This window comes from Saprolegnia parasitica, assembly GCF_000151545.1.
Source record: "Saprolegnia parasitica CBS 223.65 unplaced genomic scaffold supercont2.11, whole genome shotgun sequence".
NCBI lineage: Eukaryota > Oomycota > Saprolegniomycetes > Saprolegniales > Saprolegniaceae > Saprolegnia > Saprolegnia parasitica.
This window is the reverse complement of record NW_012156405.1, coordinates 512,411-527,790: the sequence shown is the minus strand read 5'-3', so window position 1 is coordinate 527,790 and position 15,380 is coordinate 512,411. Positions and strand designations below refer to the sequence as shown.

Genomic DNA, 15,380 nt, shown 5'->3' with positions numbered 1-15,380 from the left:
ACCAAGATGACCCAGGTGCGATGCCACGTTGAAGACTGCAACAAGCGACGACGGCGCGTTGGCCCGGAAAAGTCTGCGCACCGCAGCGCAGCGAAGGTCGCGCGTTGACTTTTGTCTAGGCCAACGCGCCGTCGTCGCAAATACTGGTAAGCAGTGCTTAGCATTCAAAAGTTCAACTGTGGCACGTGGGCCCTGACGCCAACGAGCCTTGCGGGCCTTGACAGCTTCCAGCCGCTGGAACTAGGTATCCCAATCACGCTCGGCGACGTCGCACTCTATAAGCGCTGCCCATATCGTCCCGCTGAGCCCGATCTTCGCCGCCAGCCTGGCGCCTGCTGGGCCACGTGCTGCGCCTGAAGGAAGACGTCCCTGCCAACATTGCCGCCGTCCGCTTCTTTGCCACGCCCGACGCACCCCGTTTTTAGGCCGCACCAAGATTACGTTGCCGATCGTCCAGCACCGCGAACTCCAGTCGTTGACGCCGCCTCAGTTGCTGGCGACTCTCGAGGATCTCAACAAACTGCGTAGCTCGCCCCCGACGACGAAGCCTGAAAGGCTTTTACACAGTGTGTCGTCATGGGCCTCACCCGCGGCCGCAAGCGCCCCCGGGCGACGACAGAAGAGCAAGACGAGCCCCCTCGCCGCCGCCTGCGCAGCCACGGCCCGGTGAACGAATAATGAAGAAGAAGAGCTAGTCTCTACGTATGCGAACTCAATGTAACAACGAAGATAGCGCGAAACACGTTCATATATATACCGGTACATATATTGTATTCAAAAGTTCCTACCAGCTCACCCCGCACGGGACCTGTTATCGAGAAGTGCCGACTAGTATGCACCATGTACGCAATTCCAGTCTTTCTACGACCAAGTTCGTCCTTCCCATGTCCCACTCCATTGTCCAATATTGTCACATGGCTTCATCACACGTATCATAGTATCCTCTCGATGCAGCTCAAAAGAATACCAACTTGATAATGTATTACAAACGAATCAAAGAGGATCGTGGAACGGGCCGCTCTCGCTTGGCTCGCGGTGCCGCGGGTCGACGACCGGGAACGAGTCGGTGCGTTGGCTACTTGCGTCTTTGCCGCGGCGGAGTTGGTCCAGCGCATCCGAGAGCCTTTCCATCAGTTCTTGCTGCTGCAGCGACGACTCGGAGACCCGAACCTCGCCCGCGCTCGCCATGGTAAGTGCGTTTCGCATGGCCTTGGTGTCGCGCCGGACCTCCAGCATCCACGACCGAAGCGTCGACATCAACGCGTCTTCCTTCTCCGTCACATCTGCATTTTGAGGCGCCGGGACCTCGGCCGCTTCAAGCGCCACCGCGACACTGTCGGCCATGGCTTTCAACGGTACATCAATGTTGCTGGCGTGCACGAGCTGGAAGAAATAGACTGCGCGACTGTGGGCGTCGAGCGGCTCGATCTGCTCGTCCGGCCGCCACCGACTCTGTACCGCGACCCGCAGCGTTCGGATCGTCGACTTGATGCTCTTCTTGAGCGCTTTAAGCTGCGTGGGCATGTCGTCGCCGCGGTGTTTCTTGGCCTTGGCAAATAGGTCACGCAGCTTCTCTTTGGCGTCGTCGATCGCGCGGAGCTCGGGGGTGAAACCCGTAAGCACGCTGCCATCGGTGCTGAAATGATGCACGCGGCGCAAGAGGCTCTCCAAGGTCTCGACGTATGTGGGAATCGCCGCTTCCAACGGCGCGACCACGCGCTTCCACACGGCCTTGCGCATATTGTCGGCGCGAATCGACTCTTCGTGGTCCGGTCGCAGCGCGACGTGCGCGTGCGAGACGACTTCCAAGAAGATCGGATTGAGCACGCGCTTCTTGGATGCCGCGTCGACGAGATGGATGAGGTCGCTCGTCTCGTTGGGCGTGAGACGCATGGCTTGCTCGAGGCGGAGGATGCACTGCGCGTAGCTCGCAAGCGCCTCCGTCTTGGCCTTTTCGAGGCCGCCGTCCACCGTTTGGTTCATCATCGCGAGAAGGACGTTGAGGAGCAGAATGACCACGACAGCCGAGTGAAACATCATGAGCACGAGCGTGCACTGCGAGAGAAAGACGTCGTACGGGTCCGTCGCGTCAAACGCACTCAGCGAGTCGAGCGGCAGTTGGCCAAACGCGACAAAGTACGTCGTCACAAACGACTCGCCAATCGTGTTGAACGCCTCGGCGTCTTGGTTGCGAAAGAGTTGATAGTACGTGATCGTGAGGCCCATTTGAACGACGCCGAAGAAAATGAAAAAATTCCGCACGTCTTGAAGCAACTTGGCCATCATCGGGAGGAGGTACCCGGCGGCCGGCACGACCTCGAGGAACTGCAGCGAGAGCATCCAGAGCACGATCGTGATGGCGCCGCCGACGCCCGTCTGCACCGCCCACGGCGCCGGCAAGAAGCCCAGTTTCATGGGCACGAAAACGATCAGAATGACCACGTTGGCGAGAAGCTGGGCCTGGTTGATGCGCGACTGCCAGTAGTTGGCAACACCGGACGAGAGCATCTCTTCGAGCTCGGTCACGACAAAGTAGAGCGACGTGAGCCACAAAATGAAATTGTTGCTCATCGGGTAGTAGCGCGCTAGACCAGAGAAGACGAGCATGGCCACGACCGGCAGCACAATCAAAAGCGAGAGACAAATGCTCGCGGATGCTAGGAGCCACTTCGCCTTCATCTTGTACTTGGCGAGGTGCGGAATCGAGACCGAGAGGTCCAGCGCAAAGCGTCCGTCGTAGCACATGCGCGCGAGCCGATAAAGATACGGCGGCCGGAGGCCTTGCACGACGAGGTAACCCACGATCGTGTTGACAAAAACGAACGTTCCGAGAAGCATCGGGCCCGTGTTGGCCGCGATACTCGACTCGTCGAAGAGCAGCGCCGACGTCGTCATCGTGATGAGCAAAAGCACGTTCATGAGCAACTGCTCAATGTACTTGCGCTCGGCAAACAGCTCCCACTTGATTTGGAGCATGCGCACCATGACAATATGTTCCAAGCACTCGGTTTTGGCCTCCAAAAGCAGCTCGGGGTTGACCGACTGGAGGTGCAGAATCGCATGCAGCGCACTGCCGTCGGCCGTCGAACCGTACACATGTTCGAGCTACAGTTACATTGAGAGCTGCATGCGGCGGTTGCATTGTCTACCTGGCTGAAACTCACGTCGTGGCGGTGCAATTCGACGCAGTCGTTGAGAAAAATGCGGCCGAGTGCGGGCGCACACGTGATCGCCTTGCGGAAGGCCTGCTTCGAGAACGCCTCGTCCGTGTCTTTCAAGACGAGTTGGGAGAGAAGGTATTTGCGAAACTCGGGCGACCCGCGCTGCTGCACCGCGCTCTCAAGCAGCGATTGGATCATAAGGAAGGCGTTCCGCTTCTCGTGCTGCTTGGTATCCATGACGGCCACCGCCAGCGCCTTTGTCAACGTCGTGCCGTTCTAACACATCTGCTTTTGAGAAGGCTCAAAAAGGGCTGGTTTGTGCACCGTGCACACAACGTCCATGTCGGCGTAGCGTTCGATGAGACTTTTGACAATCTCCACGTGCCCCCGAGCGCGGCAAGGAAAAGCGCTGTCTCGCGGTTCTACGCGGCATGTAGGCGTGCGTATCGCATCGCGATTTTCGACCTGTACCTCGTTTTTGATGTTGACTTTGGCGTTGACGTTCAGAAGGCAGTTGACGGCTTCCGTTTGTCCAAGACGCGCGGCTAGCATCAACGCCGTGTCACCGTTCTAGCGGCAACAATAAGTTGGGATAAGAAATCAAACGTGACAGACGCGATCGGTTCCGTTGATCTGCGGCGAGACCTGCGCCAAGAGCGCAAGAATCACGCTCGGGGGCTGCTCGTATACGATGGCTGCGTGCAGTGCCGACCGCTTCGCCTACGCCCAGGACGAGACTCATACCACTGGCGGGGTAACGGCGTTGAGATATACCTTTTTGAGCTCGTTGACGGCCTCCATGTTGGGCACGTTGGCCGTGTAGAAAGCACTATGGAACTTCTTGACGGCTTGTTTGTCCGTAATGAGTTGTTTGCAGTGGGACGATGGCCAAGCAAGGCTCGCATCGGACAGGTATTCCTACGTGGCATGTACATTGCCGCGTTGATTTCCTTGCCATGGGACGGTTGTACGTGGAACGTTTCGGGGTCCGCGCCGGCGCGTAGCAGTCGCTCGACGCACTTGACACGACGGTGCTTGGCCGCAAGGTAGAGCATAGTTTCATTCGACTAGTCGCCAAAATACAGTCGAGTTGTTGGACTATTGCAGATGGAAAACGACGTACGATGGGTGAGACCAGTTGTACATTGCACGACGGCTGCTGGAGAAGAAGCCCGAGGATGTCTAGTCGCCCTTGCACGCAGACGTGGTGCCACACTTTGCGGCCCTACAACACATTGTCATATCGCGCGTGTGCTATGCCAATCGACGCACCGCTGGCGTCTGGTCATCGACCAAGAGCTGGCCCCGCGGGATGCTCAGAAAGTGCGCCTTGAGGTCATCCCACTGCTTGGATTCGGCAAGCTCCGCGAGCCACTCGTCCACGCGACCCATTTGACTACCGCAGCACTGCAGTCGCGCATCGCCTTGACGATCCACGTGCGACTAGCCATGTGTGTCTATAAGACGCATGGAGCAGTACAGCTCGCATACCAGGCGGGCCGGGTCCAGCGGCGTCTTGGCGATGCGACAGAGCTCCGCGAGGACGCTCACCAACGCCTCGTTGTGCGCGTCCGCGGCCTTGGTCGTACACGTAAACGCGCCTTTTGCCAAGAGATCCATGGCTGTTTGTTGGTTCTACCACACACATGTAAGTTCATCCATCCATGTCGATTCAAATCGCGTACAATGTCCGTCATCCGAAGCAGCGACTCGGTGCAGTACGGCAGGAATCGGCGCAGGAGGTTCAAATGACCATACTTGGCCGCATACATGACGACTGTTTGACCGTCCTACGAACCCTCGCATGAGACAACAAGGACATTGAACAAGGTGTACAAATTCAGGCTCGCTGAGCGCTTTTGTAACGTGGTCGGCGGCGTCCTGGATGCGCTGGCGATACGCTGCAACAATGTCGTTGCTACCCTGCGTCTCGACGCACGCCAAGCAGGGCGCTTCGTGGTTGGACACGTGAGCTTCTTTGCAGACCACGCAGAGCCACGTCGGCACCGTGTAGTGCAGAGGCGGCGTCGTCGCGCTCACACCTTTCCACGTACTCGCGTCAAGATCCACGACACCGTTGTACGTCGTGTTGCGCACAAAGAGCTCGAGCATGTTGTCTGCGCGGCGCCATGTGCCAATGACGGGTCGTCCGTCGCTGGCGTCACCTGCCACCAGATACGTCTGGAGCGACACGTCGGGCACGACCGAAAGGTCGATGAACGAGCCATCGATGTGCACCCATTTGAAGTGCTCAAAGTGCTGGCCGAGCAGACTGCCGATCCAGTGGTCCACGCGCGCAAGGTCGCCGGCGCGGGCGAGGCAGTGCCCGCGGTACGTGTCGCGGAGCCGCGTTTCGCGGTCCAAGAGCAGTCGGATACTGTCAGCACGCGCGACCTGAAGCGGTGTCTGGCCGTTCTACGTTTACATTGTCAGCAACCATAATGGACAATGAGTCGTCGCACCGCGCTTTTCAAATCGACCACCGCATTGGCGCAGAGGAGGAGGTCCACCACGTTGGTGTTGGACGACTCGGCGGCAAAATGCAATGGCGACTCCATTTGCTACGCCGCTGTCCGTCGATGATGTAGGAGGTTGCAAGCTACCTTGGTACGCGCGTTGACGTTCGCCCCGCTACTGAGTAGCCGCTTCACGGCGAGGGCCTGGCCGCGCTTGGCCGCGACGTGCAACGGTGTCTCACCGACCTAAAATGCAGTGACAGGTATCGCTACTAGCAAGCGAGCGTACATTGTCTTCCACGTCCACGTTGGTGAAATACGGGAGAAGCAGCGTAAGCACTTCGTTGTGGCCGCCCCACGCCGCGAAATGCAGTGCCGTGCCGCCAGCCTACTCCACGTTGGTTGACCCTGTTGAAGAATGGCACCGGGCGTACGAGTGGTGTCTTCGGCTTCTTTGTCTCCTTCTTCGGGCCTTGCGAGGCCGTTCCCGGCTCATCAACGGGCGTTTCCTGCACTTCGTCGAGTAGCTTGGCCGTGACGTCCATGTCGGGGAGCTTCGCAAGCAGTAGCTTGAGGATGGCGACGCGATTGTTGCTCGCGGCTTCCCGAAGCGGACAGATCAAGTACTACGAGTTTGCACTTTCGAGTGTGTGTTGGACTCAAAGCGTACCTTGGGGATGGTGGCGTACGGTGTCGTTTCCAGCAGGAGCGTCACCACATCCACGAGACCGAGCTCGCACGCTTTCGAGAGGACGGTCACGTTCTCCGGGCCCTACGTCACCTGTTCCCGATTCCGAAGCCAGGACAATACGTCGTGTCTACCTCGGCCGTTTGGAGATCCTCGGGCGTGTACGTTCGATCGCGCAGTCGCTGCAGCACCACGAGCACATTGTCCTCGTCGAGAAGTCGAACCATGGTTGCATCCGTCGTCGTGTCCACGGCGACATCATCGCTCGCATCGTCGACCATCGACCCGCGCCGACCATGCAAGACGTGGAACGGAGACTTGGCAGGCACAGCGCCATAGCTTCGGTTGAAGCGCCACCACGAGACGTCGCGGTGCATTGCGGCTTTGGCACGAAAACGCGAATGCAATACTTGGCGTTTTGCGGTCGTTCGAGGTCAAGCATCGAACATCCGCCCGGTTGTTCTTTTCGAATGGCCACATTTTCGAGTGGCTCTCGGCGGCGCCATTTCCTCGCATCGCAACAACAAGCGCGGCAGCTAAAGGTCTCGTCATAGGTTTGTCCCATATGTCTAAGTAGGACTTGCCGTCGCTAGCACAAACGGGAGTTTTGTTCGTCCCGATAGACACGGCAGAAGTGGATAATCGTGCAGTCTAGCCTTCCACGCCGCCGCGTCACGCCAACGGTGAGCAATTTCTATCGTCGTCATCGTCTATAGCTCCCGTGCAGCGTTGTGCTACGTGAATGGTCAGAGCTCGTGCAATTGAGCTGTCCATAAACGTCAAAATGATTCGCTAAATCAAAGGCGCTAGGGAGGTTAGGGTCGGCTGTGCTGGAGGAATTACTCGACGAGATTTGTGCGGCCATTGCGTGCGGCGATGGCCATGGCTGCCCAACCGTCCTCGAGTGCATACAAGTACGTCAATTTAACTGACAACACTCTTGTCTACCTGGTTGATGACGTCCATGGCGTCAGGGGCCTTCTTGACAAGTTGATCAATGATGGGGCCAACACCAAAAATCGCGGCCAGGTGCAGTGGTGTGTTTCCATCCTATTTGTGTTCTAGTGTCGGGTATTCGCAGCCACGTGCCTACCACGTCCTGGCAGAGAAGAGTGGAGCAACTGCGCCGTGATCTCTGCTTGATTCGACCCCGCCGTCACATGTAGTGCGGTTTGGTCATACTATCAACACGTCGGTAGTCAGACATCACGTGGGATGCTTACCCCATCCCGCGCATGGACGGCCGTACTCTCTGCCTTCAACATCGAGGCGATGAGCGCTGTCTGGCCGCGGCTCACGGCGCGATGCAGCGCTGGCACTTGCTCCAAGCATGCTCGTCTGGAAGATTGAGCGAAGAGTGAAATATCTGTTTTGGAGCCCCGAGTTGCTCCACAGACACGCTACCAAGGTGGTATCGGCGGGCATGGTCCAAAGCGGCCACAACGTCGTAATGTTCATGGACGAGCGCGGTGAGCCGGGCGGTCGCGTTGTTCTACGGATTCAAACGAATGGTGTCCCACACCTTTGTCGACAGCTCAGAGTAGTACGGCGGCGACGTGGCCAATGTTAGCGCCGCCAACCACAAGTTTCTGAACAACTGAGAGAAGGCCGAGCTGGGCGGCCCAGTAGAGCGCCGTGGTCGAGTTCGATCAAAAGCTTTTGGCGGCGGGACGTTGCACTAGAATGTACCTGGCGCACGCCGTTGGTGTCGGCGCCCGAGGCAAGAAGCAGGTCCACAATCATCTTGTGTCGCTTCTCGACGGCCACATACAAGGGCGTCACAACGTCCTAGCAGCCATATTGAGAGGATGACAAGTGAACGAACGGTGTACACGGTTGACGAGGTTGACAGTAGCCTTGGCAGCAATGAGCTGCTGCACGGCATCAATTAGGCCATGGCGAGCGGCCACGGCCTTTCCTGTTAATACCTCGACAACGTCGAGATGGCCGTTCTGCGTAACGATAAAGAGCGGCGTTGGGCCATCCTACCATGCATGATACGCATGTATCGATGGTATTGCGTACGTAGTGCGCGCTGGCAGTCCAGTCGGCGCGCAGCATCTCGCGTTCCTCGTGCGTCAGCGACAAGAAGGCGGTCGGAGGTATGCTCGCCAACACCAATGGTCCTTATACGCACGCCGCCCTGCAAGAGACATCGTTTACCAGTGGTGTTTGGCTGACGTTGGCCTCAGCACGCACGAGCAGCTGCGCGATTGATTGCGGTGTGGCCGAGCATGGCAGCTAGATAGAGCGGTGTCGCATTTTGCTACATGAGCTTGTGAGTTGGCTACGACGATGGAGCCGTACCCAAGACTGCCAGTGCGGGCTCACGCCAGCACCAAGAAGATAGGCGACGTCCGCCACGCTGTTGTCGAGCGTTGTTGAGAGCAGCTGTCGCCCGCGTGCCACGTCGTCGGCGCCGCCTGCCATCGTTGTTGCCAGCCTCGAAATGCAAGATACCATATCGCGTTTGATTGGCCGAATCGAAATATCGAGCAGCCAATCAGGGATGACAAAATGGATCTTTGGTCGTACGTCAAAGTCGCAATTTCGAAGGCCGATGGAGATGCAATATGTTGGTGTGTACTACGGTCTAGTAGGCTACAGTGCCCAGTTGATGAAAGGGAATTCGAGCTGTGTAGGTGAGCCACCGATAATCATTGCCGATCGATATCGCTGGCCGCAAGCTTCCGATGCTCCCGTTGCCCTTGAACATCTCAATGTTTCGAGTGGTAAACGGCAGCTGCTGCAACAGGTCCAGCTCGACCGAAAGGAAGAATATCGTACTATAGATATTGCTCACAGCCCAGTAATGTGACGCACTGCACACAGAATGGCATAAACGTCATTCTATTCAATGGTCTGTGAACTGTTCGAGCATTATTGCCCTTCAACATCCAAGACCTAGTCTTCCGCTCGATTTTGCAGCACATCGACGATCTCTTGGGCTGATGGACGCTGCGACGGGTTGTACGCGATGCAGCGAGAGATGAGGTCCCGCAGCCACGGCGCACAGGTTGTACTGAGACTCGGCTGCAGCTTTCCATCGCGCACTTCGCCTCGAAAGGTGCAGTCGTCAATGTCCTGCGTCGCATACGGCAGCTGAAGCGTCTCCAACTCGATCAAAATGATCCCAAACGAGTAAATGTCCGCCTTGTCCGTATGCGTCTGGCCTTTCCGAAGCATCTCGGGGGCCGTCCAGAACGGCATGCCACCATACGCATCGGTGACGATGGCGCAGTTTACGCCGAGAACGCAGGTCCGAGATCACTCACTTTGATGGAGATGGTCGTCAAGAGAAGGATATTGGAGCTCTCAAGGTCTCGGTGGAGCAGGCATTGTCGTTGGGGCTAGGCGAGGTCAATAGCCACGACCCACGCGACGGCGACTGTAGCATCGGTACATAACACACCACAGTGCTCCGAATGAGCGGCTCGACTGTTGCGTCCGAGCTACCATAGACCGGCTGTAGAGCCCTGTTTGCTGTCTCGAAATATTCTTCTTGTTTAGACTCGCGAACTTTCAGCTATTCGTATTCACATATACAGGTAACGAGTTGGTGGTGTGGACCTTGACCGGCACGTTGCGTGTCTATGTGCTCAGACCTTACACCGGTGTCGTGTTGAGCGGCGCGTCGTTGGTCTCGGAGGTGTCCATTCGTGCTCGGAAAAGGGCGAGGAGCTCTTCGTTCTCGAGCTCGAGGGCCAGCTTATACAGCGTCTTGTGGTCCTACAACCATCAGTTGGAAAAAGCAGCGCTATACAAACGTAAGCTGCAACGAACGTTGTTCTTGCAGTCCACGCTGGCGCCAGCGTCCAAAAGCACCTCGACGACGCTGTGATGCCCGGCGGCGACGGCAACATGCAGCGGTGTCTGCATTGCCTACGCCGTCATAGCTGGTATGTGCCGCCATTGAATGCTAGAAGGGACCTCTGTGGCCAGCGTCACGTCTGCGTTGGAGCGAAGAAGCTGTTGCACGACAGTATGATGTCCGTGGGTGGCGGCCACATACAGCGGCGTTGATCTCGTCTACGACAAGACGGACAGAATTGTCAAATAGAAAGTGAGACACATGCATGATTACGCTGTCGAGAGCATCAACTTTGATACTTGGTTGGTCGAGGAGACGTTGGACGATGGCGTCCGAGCCAAGAGCAGCTGCCACGTGCAATAGATAGCTCCCGTCCTACCGGTAGATTCACAACGATATAAAGTCAAAAGTGTCGTCGCGATTGCTGCTGAAATACGTTGATGCGAGCTTTGGCTTTGGCCACGAGTACCAAAACCCCGACGCCGGCAGCGTCGGGCGCGGCAGGTGGCTACTCGACGCGCCCAGGTCAGTGAGCGAGTTGACGCATTCAGGAAGAGTGACGTGCCTCGTATTGAGCGTTGGGATCAACGCCACAACGGAGTAGTCCGTCAACGGCTTCTGTGTTTTCCGTGAAAACAGCGTCCGAAATGGACATCTATTTGTCCATGAATGATACTTCGAGACACAAGAGGGAACGACATGGCATCTTCCTGGGTTGACAGCTTCATAGAGCACGGCCGTGATTTCTTTGTACCCATTAATCCGAGCAATCTCGTAGGGTGTCTCGTTGTCCTACGTGAGACACGAAAAAGCTGAATTCCAAGTGGATTTGAACACGAGTATACTTGGTTGGGAAAATTTGGGTCGGCGTCGGCGGCCAGCAAACGCTTCACAACGTCAAGGTGCCCTGCTTTAGCCGCAAAAAAGATTGCCGTCTCTCCGCTCTAAGTGATGCTATCGATGGCGTGATACCATGGAATGCGACTCAGTACCTCGATATGTGCGTTTACATTGGCGTTCGCAGCCAACAGCATCGCGACGACGCTGTCGTGACCAAATTGGCCAGCCCAGTGCAAGGACGTCCAACCATCCTACAACATTTAGAATGATCAATCGACTATGTGACAGAGTGGAAATCAATGACGATACGGATGTGTAGTCAACGGCGGCGTTGGCAGCCAGCAGCATGGAGACGATACCGCTGTGACCATATTGTGCAGCCAAGAGCAAGGGTGTCCGAGCCCACTACGCCATTTTAAATGAAGTGGCTGACTGGAAATCAATGAGGCTACGGCTGTGCAGTCTAGAGTGGCGTTCGCAGCCAGCAGTATCGAGACGACGCTGTCATGACCGTTTTGGGCCGCCAGGTGCAAGGCCGTCCGACACCACTACGCCTTTCGTCATGATCAATCGAAGTGGTTGAGTGCAAATCGATGACGATACGGCTGCGCAGTCAATGGCGGCGTTCGCAGCCAACAGTATCGAGACGACACCGCCGTGACCATTCTGTGCAGCCAAGTGCAGGGGCGTCGAACCATTCTACAACATTTAGAAGGATCAATCGACTGTGTGAAAGAGTGGAAATCAATGAGGCTACGGCTGTGCAGTCAACGGTGGCGTTCGCAGCCAACAACATGGAGACGACGCTGTCGTGACCATCTTGTGCAGCCAAGTGCAAGGGCGTCCAGTCATGCTACAACGTTTATAAGGATCAATCGACGTTGTGACAGAGTGATGACGATACGGCTACGCAGTCAACGGTGGCGTTCGCAGCCAACAGTATCGAGACGACGCTGTCGTGACCATTTCTTGCAGCCAAGTGCAAGGGCGAATCGTTGCCCTATGGGAATCGCAATGTATACCCTCGGGGCCAAGGCTGTCGCGTACCATCGAACGCGCGGGCACGTTGGCATGCGCAGCCAAAAGCAGAGTGACAACACCCGCATGGTTATATTCTGCTGCCAAATGCAACGGTGTTCGCATCCGCCGACTCTACACACACGAAATGAGCGTTGAGGTTCAGTCGAGTGGTGTTCCTACGTCGACGATGTCAATGACGATGCGTGGATGTGCCAAGAGCAGTGCCACGAGCTCTGTCGAGCCCACGATTGCAGCAATGTGCAGTGGCGTGAATCCGCCCTAATAGATTTGATAGGATCCAATATTCGTTTCAAGAAGTACCGTCAGCACTTCCCTATACGTTCTCGGGTCGGTTGACGTCTTCGGCAACGCCACTTGCCACTCGGTCGACTGGACAATTTAGAGTCAACGGTTTGTTGACATGAAAAGCTGTAGAATCATCATACCAAGTACGGAATCGTGACGGGGACATTGGCGTGCAGTAGACGCATTGTTGCAGCGGCGTCGTTCGTGTACAGTGCCATGACGAGTTGTGCGAGGTTGTCCATAGCCTTGTCCAGAACTGCAACGATGGACGCATGACCGTTCTTCTCGGCAACGTCCCGAGGCTTGACCTTTCCCTACACATCATGATCCAGATAAGACGCTCCGTCAAGGCTATCGCAGTACGTCGTTGGGTTGAAAGGGATTGGCGCCAGCAGCCAACAGCGTCTCCACGACAGCTGCGTGTCCGTTGGCAGCAGCAGCAAAGAGGGGGGTTGACTACAATAAGAACCATGTGTTGAAACGTAGCCTCGATCAACACGTACCCCGTCGTGACGTTGGTTGACGTCGGCCCCAGCTTGGAGAAGGCGTTGGACGTCATCCAGAAGACCGTCTTTGGCGGCGGCGCAGAGCAATTCGCTGTCCTATAACATGATTCTGCCATGAGTTCAAGTCAAAGCTATGGCGATGGTGCGGACGCTCATTTGGCTGCGTCGCGACGGTACAAGATACAACTGCCGGCTTTAAAACGACCGACGGGCTATACAAGTGGATCGCGCCTTCATCCTGGTGTCGAGGATATATGTATTGAGCGACGTGCACATGTACAATAAGGGTACTCGATGCCACTGTAGTCGGTGTCACGGGCGGCGGCAACGTCACCCAAGTGTATTCCATGATAATGAACCCCAAGTTGATTGGCAACTGAACAGTCGCTGCCTAAGTCGCATTTTTGTGTCGGCTTCATAAATCGATTTTCATGAGAGCGCGCTATGGTCTCCTGTTCGCCGCGGTCGCTGCCTCGCGATCTGCCGTCGACGATCACGACGTGCCCATTGATCCCATAGACACCCCGGACAAGGCCAATGCATGCCCGCACGGCTAATATAAGAGGATTAAATATGAGACACACCCAGTCTGTAATGAAAGTCGTCTAATATTGTCTATACTATTGACCGCATTAGTAGTGTACTGGAGGAATGAATACTGGTGGGCATGTAGAGTGGCAGAGTTTCTCGACCAGGAACGACCGTGCTGGTTGTGTGTTGAACCCTTTCATTTCACATTTCACACAATGCGGGAAATACACAGAATTTCTGTATGCCCGAATTTCACACTGCGGGACACTCATTTATCACCGTGTTTTTCACCGATTGCACTTTGCAAGATGCTGGGTCGAGCGGCGGCGGCGTCGCTGGATGCGCTGCAGACGATGGCCAAAACCGTGCTCGCCAAGGCGACGCGTGCGCGTAGCCCAACAGTCCATGACGTACACAGCCATCTCGCCGAGTGGAAGACCATCTACGATGTCCTGGACGCAACGGCCGATCCGGTGGCCTTCCATGCCCATGCTCTCGCCCTCGAGGATGCCTACAGCCGCGATGCATCGACCATCAACTTTGCTGCACGCGTGCACCAGCTGCATCCCATCGCATTCGCCCAGGACACGGCGATGCGTCGCCCGCCAACCTCGCTGCAGTCGATGCTCTCCCACTGCCCGCACTGCGGTGCCTCCATCGCCCCGACCACGGCCTTTCGCGTGCATATGCAGCAAGCTGCCGCTGCCTGCCACGCGTGTCATGGCCGGTACGACTACGAAACCTACAAGCTCGTGGCGTACATTGATGCGCATCCGTTCTGCGCTACGAGCACGACGGTCGTCGTCGACACGCCATCGCTGCCGCACGATGGATCGTGGGACACCTTTCTGGCGCGGCAGACGGCTGCCATCCGTGCTACACGACCCTCGCAGGACGCGTACAACGACGCACAGATGACGCGACGGCGTCACATGCTCGCGAGCATACGCCGCGGCCTCAACCCCGCTATCTCGCTCGACCTTGTTCACGGCATGTTTCGACAGCTGCGGTTCCTTGAGACCATTGGCCGCGAGATCGACTATTGGAGCGACCCGGCTGTGTTGAGAGCGTCGATTGAGCGCTACGAGCGCTTCATGGCGCTGACGTCGCCATCACCGCTGGTGCCCACCGTAGACATCGACCTCGTCTGGCATGCGCACCTGACGCAGCCAAAGCGCTACGCGCAGTACTGTTACCGCATTCGAGACACCGTGCTAGACCACAATGACAGCAAGCAATCGCTGCAGCATAGCCTCGAGCGCACCAGCGCGTTGTGGCAGCATGCGTACAACGAGCCGTACACGCGGCCGAGCGCCGTGGCGGCCGAGGGAACGCCCGTGACCGAGACGTCGGCGAGCCGCTGGGGCACAGTCCTCGTACCGTACGACACGACGGCGCTTGTGAGCCGCATCCTCCAAAGCACAGCGCCATCGCGAACGCCGCAGCCGCCAATTGAAGGCGCGTCGGGCGACCATGGCATCTATCTGCACGACAGTGATTTAGCCTTCCAATATCAAAGGCGTGCGGCGGCAGAAGAGAGCAACGACTCAAGCGATAGTGGCAACGATGGCTGCAGTGGCTGCAGCGGTGATTAAGACGAGACTACCGGAATCAAGTTGATGTTTACTCGTCCAACTGTCCCGCTGGTCGCAGACCGCATCAGAACGATTGTTAGCGGCAGTGCAAGAAGCCCAATGTGCTTGAAAAGGACGTCGAGGCAGCCCAGGACCATTTAACCCTCCCGCGCCGGAGGCCGATCGAATGAAAATGCATGCTGCGCGTAGCGCGTGCCAGCTCATCACACGTGTTAGAACTGGCATAACAACCCATTTGCGACATATTTAATGCATACGAAGCGTTTTTTCGTTTAAAAATACTGTCATGACATTTGTTAGAACCCGTTGCCGCGCCCGTTGTCGCCAGGTGCGCGCTTGCGTGGTCGACTTCAGTCTCTTGACAAATATGCTATAGAAGTCGCCGCCGTGCAGATCAAGGGCGATGTCGTCGCCGCGCAAATGCCAGCACAGCCGCGAGCTGGCGCCCAAGGGTGCCCAACCACGC

General features: G+C 56.8%; 4 protein-coding genes across 4 annotated transcripts; 1 reads left to right on the top strand and 3 right to left on the bottom strand.

Moving 5' to 3' along the window:
• Nucleotides 1–993: 993 nt before the first annotated feature.
• On the bottom strand, nt 994–6,532 carry SPRG_04244 (hypothetical protein; the record flags this gene model as incomplete). The annotated part of the gene is made up of 18 exons (XM_012342844.1): nt 994–3,105; nt 3,150–3,437; nt 3,527–3,583; nt 3,633–3,731; nt 3,777–3,881; nt 3,936–4,079; nt 4,133–4,228; nt 4,285–4,386; nt 4,434–4,604; nt 4,653–4,796; nt 4,847–4,951; nt 4,998–5,576; nt 5,624–5,722; nt 5,765–5,863; nt 5,907–6,005; nt 6,052–6,243; nt 6,288–6,389; nt 6,506–6,532. 18 exons carry the CDS (start codon nt 6,530–6,532, stop codon nt 994–996), a joined length of 4,620 nt encoding a protein of 1,539 aa, XP_012198234.1.
• Nucleotides 6,533–7,599: 1,067 nt separating this feature from the next.
• On the bottom strand, nt 7,600–8,366 carry SPRG_04243 (hypothetical protein; the record flags this gene model as incomplete). Its single annotated transcript, XM_012342843.1, has 7 exons — nt 7,600–7,643; nt 7,710–7,797; nt 7,853–7,918; nt 7,995–8,093; nt 8,138–8,179; nt 8,234–8,290; nt 8,331–8,366. 7 exons carry the CDS (start codon nt 8,364–8,366, stop codon nt 7,600–7,602), a joined length of 432 nt encoding a protein of 143 aa, XP_012198233.1.
• Nucleotides 8,367–9,911: 1,545 nt separating this feature from the next.
• SPRG_04242 (hypothetical protein) lies at nt 9,912–12,944 on the bottom strand (the record flags this gene model as incomplete). Its single annotated transcript, XM_012342842.1, has 14 exons — nt 9,912–10,034; nt 10,089–10,187; nt 10,236–10,334; nt 10,962–11,060; nt 11,109–11,207; nt 11,266–11,361; nt 11,560–11,655; nt 11,711–11,809; nt 11,861–11,956; nt 12,004–12,108; nt 12,163–12,255; nt 12,646–12,738; nt 12,786–12,884; nt 12,939–12,944. 14 exons carry the CDS (start codon nt 12,942–12,944, stop codon nt 9,912–9,914), a joined length of 1,302 nt encoding a protein of 433 aa, XP_012198232.1.
• Nucleotides 12,945–13,627: 683 nt separating this feature from the next.
• Nucleotides 13,628–14,914, top strand: SPRG_04241 (hypothetical protein; the record flags this gene model as incomplete). The annotated part of the gene is made up of 2 exons (XM_012342841.1): nt 13,628–14,505; nt 14,572–14,914. 2 exons carry the CDS (start codon nt 13,628–13,630, stop codon nt 14,912–14,914), a joined length of 1,221 nt encoding a protein of 406 aa, XP_012198231.1.
• Nucleotides 14,915–15,380: the final 466 nt, after the last annotated feature.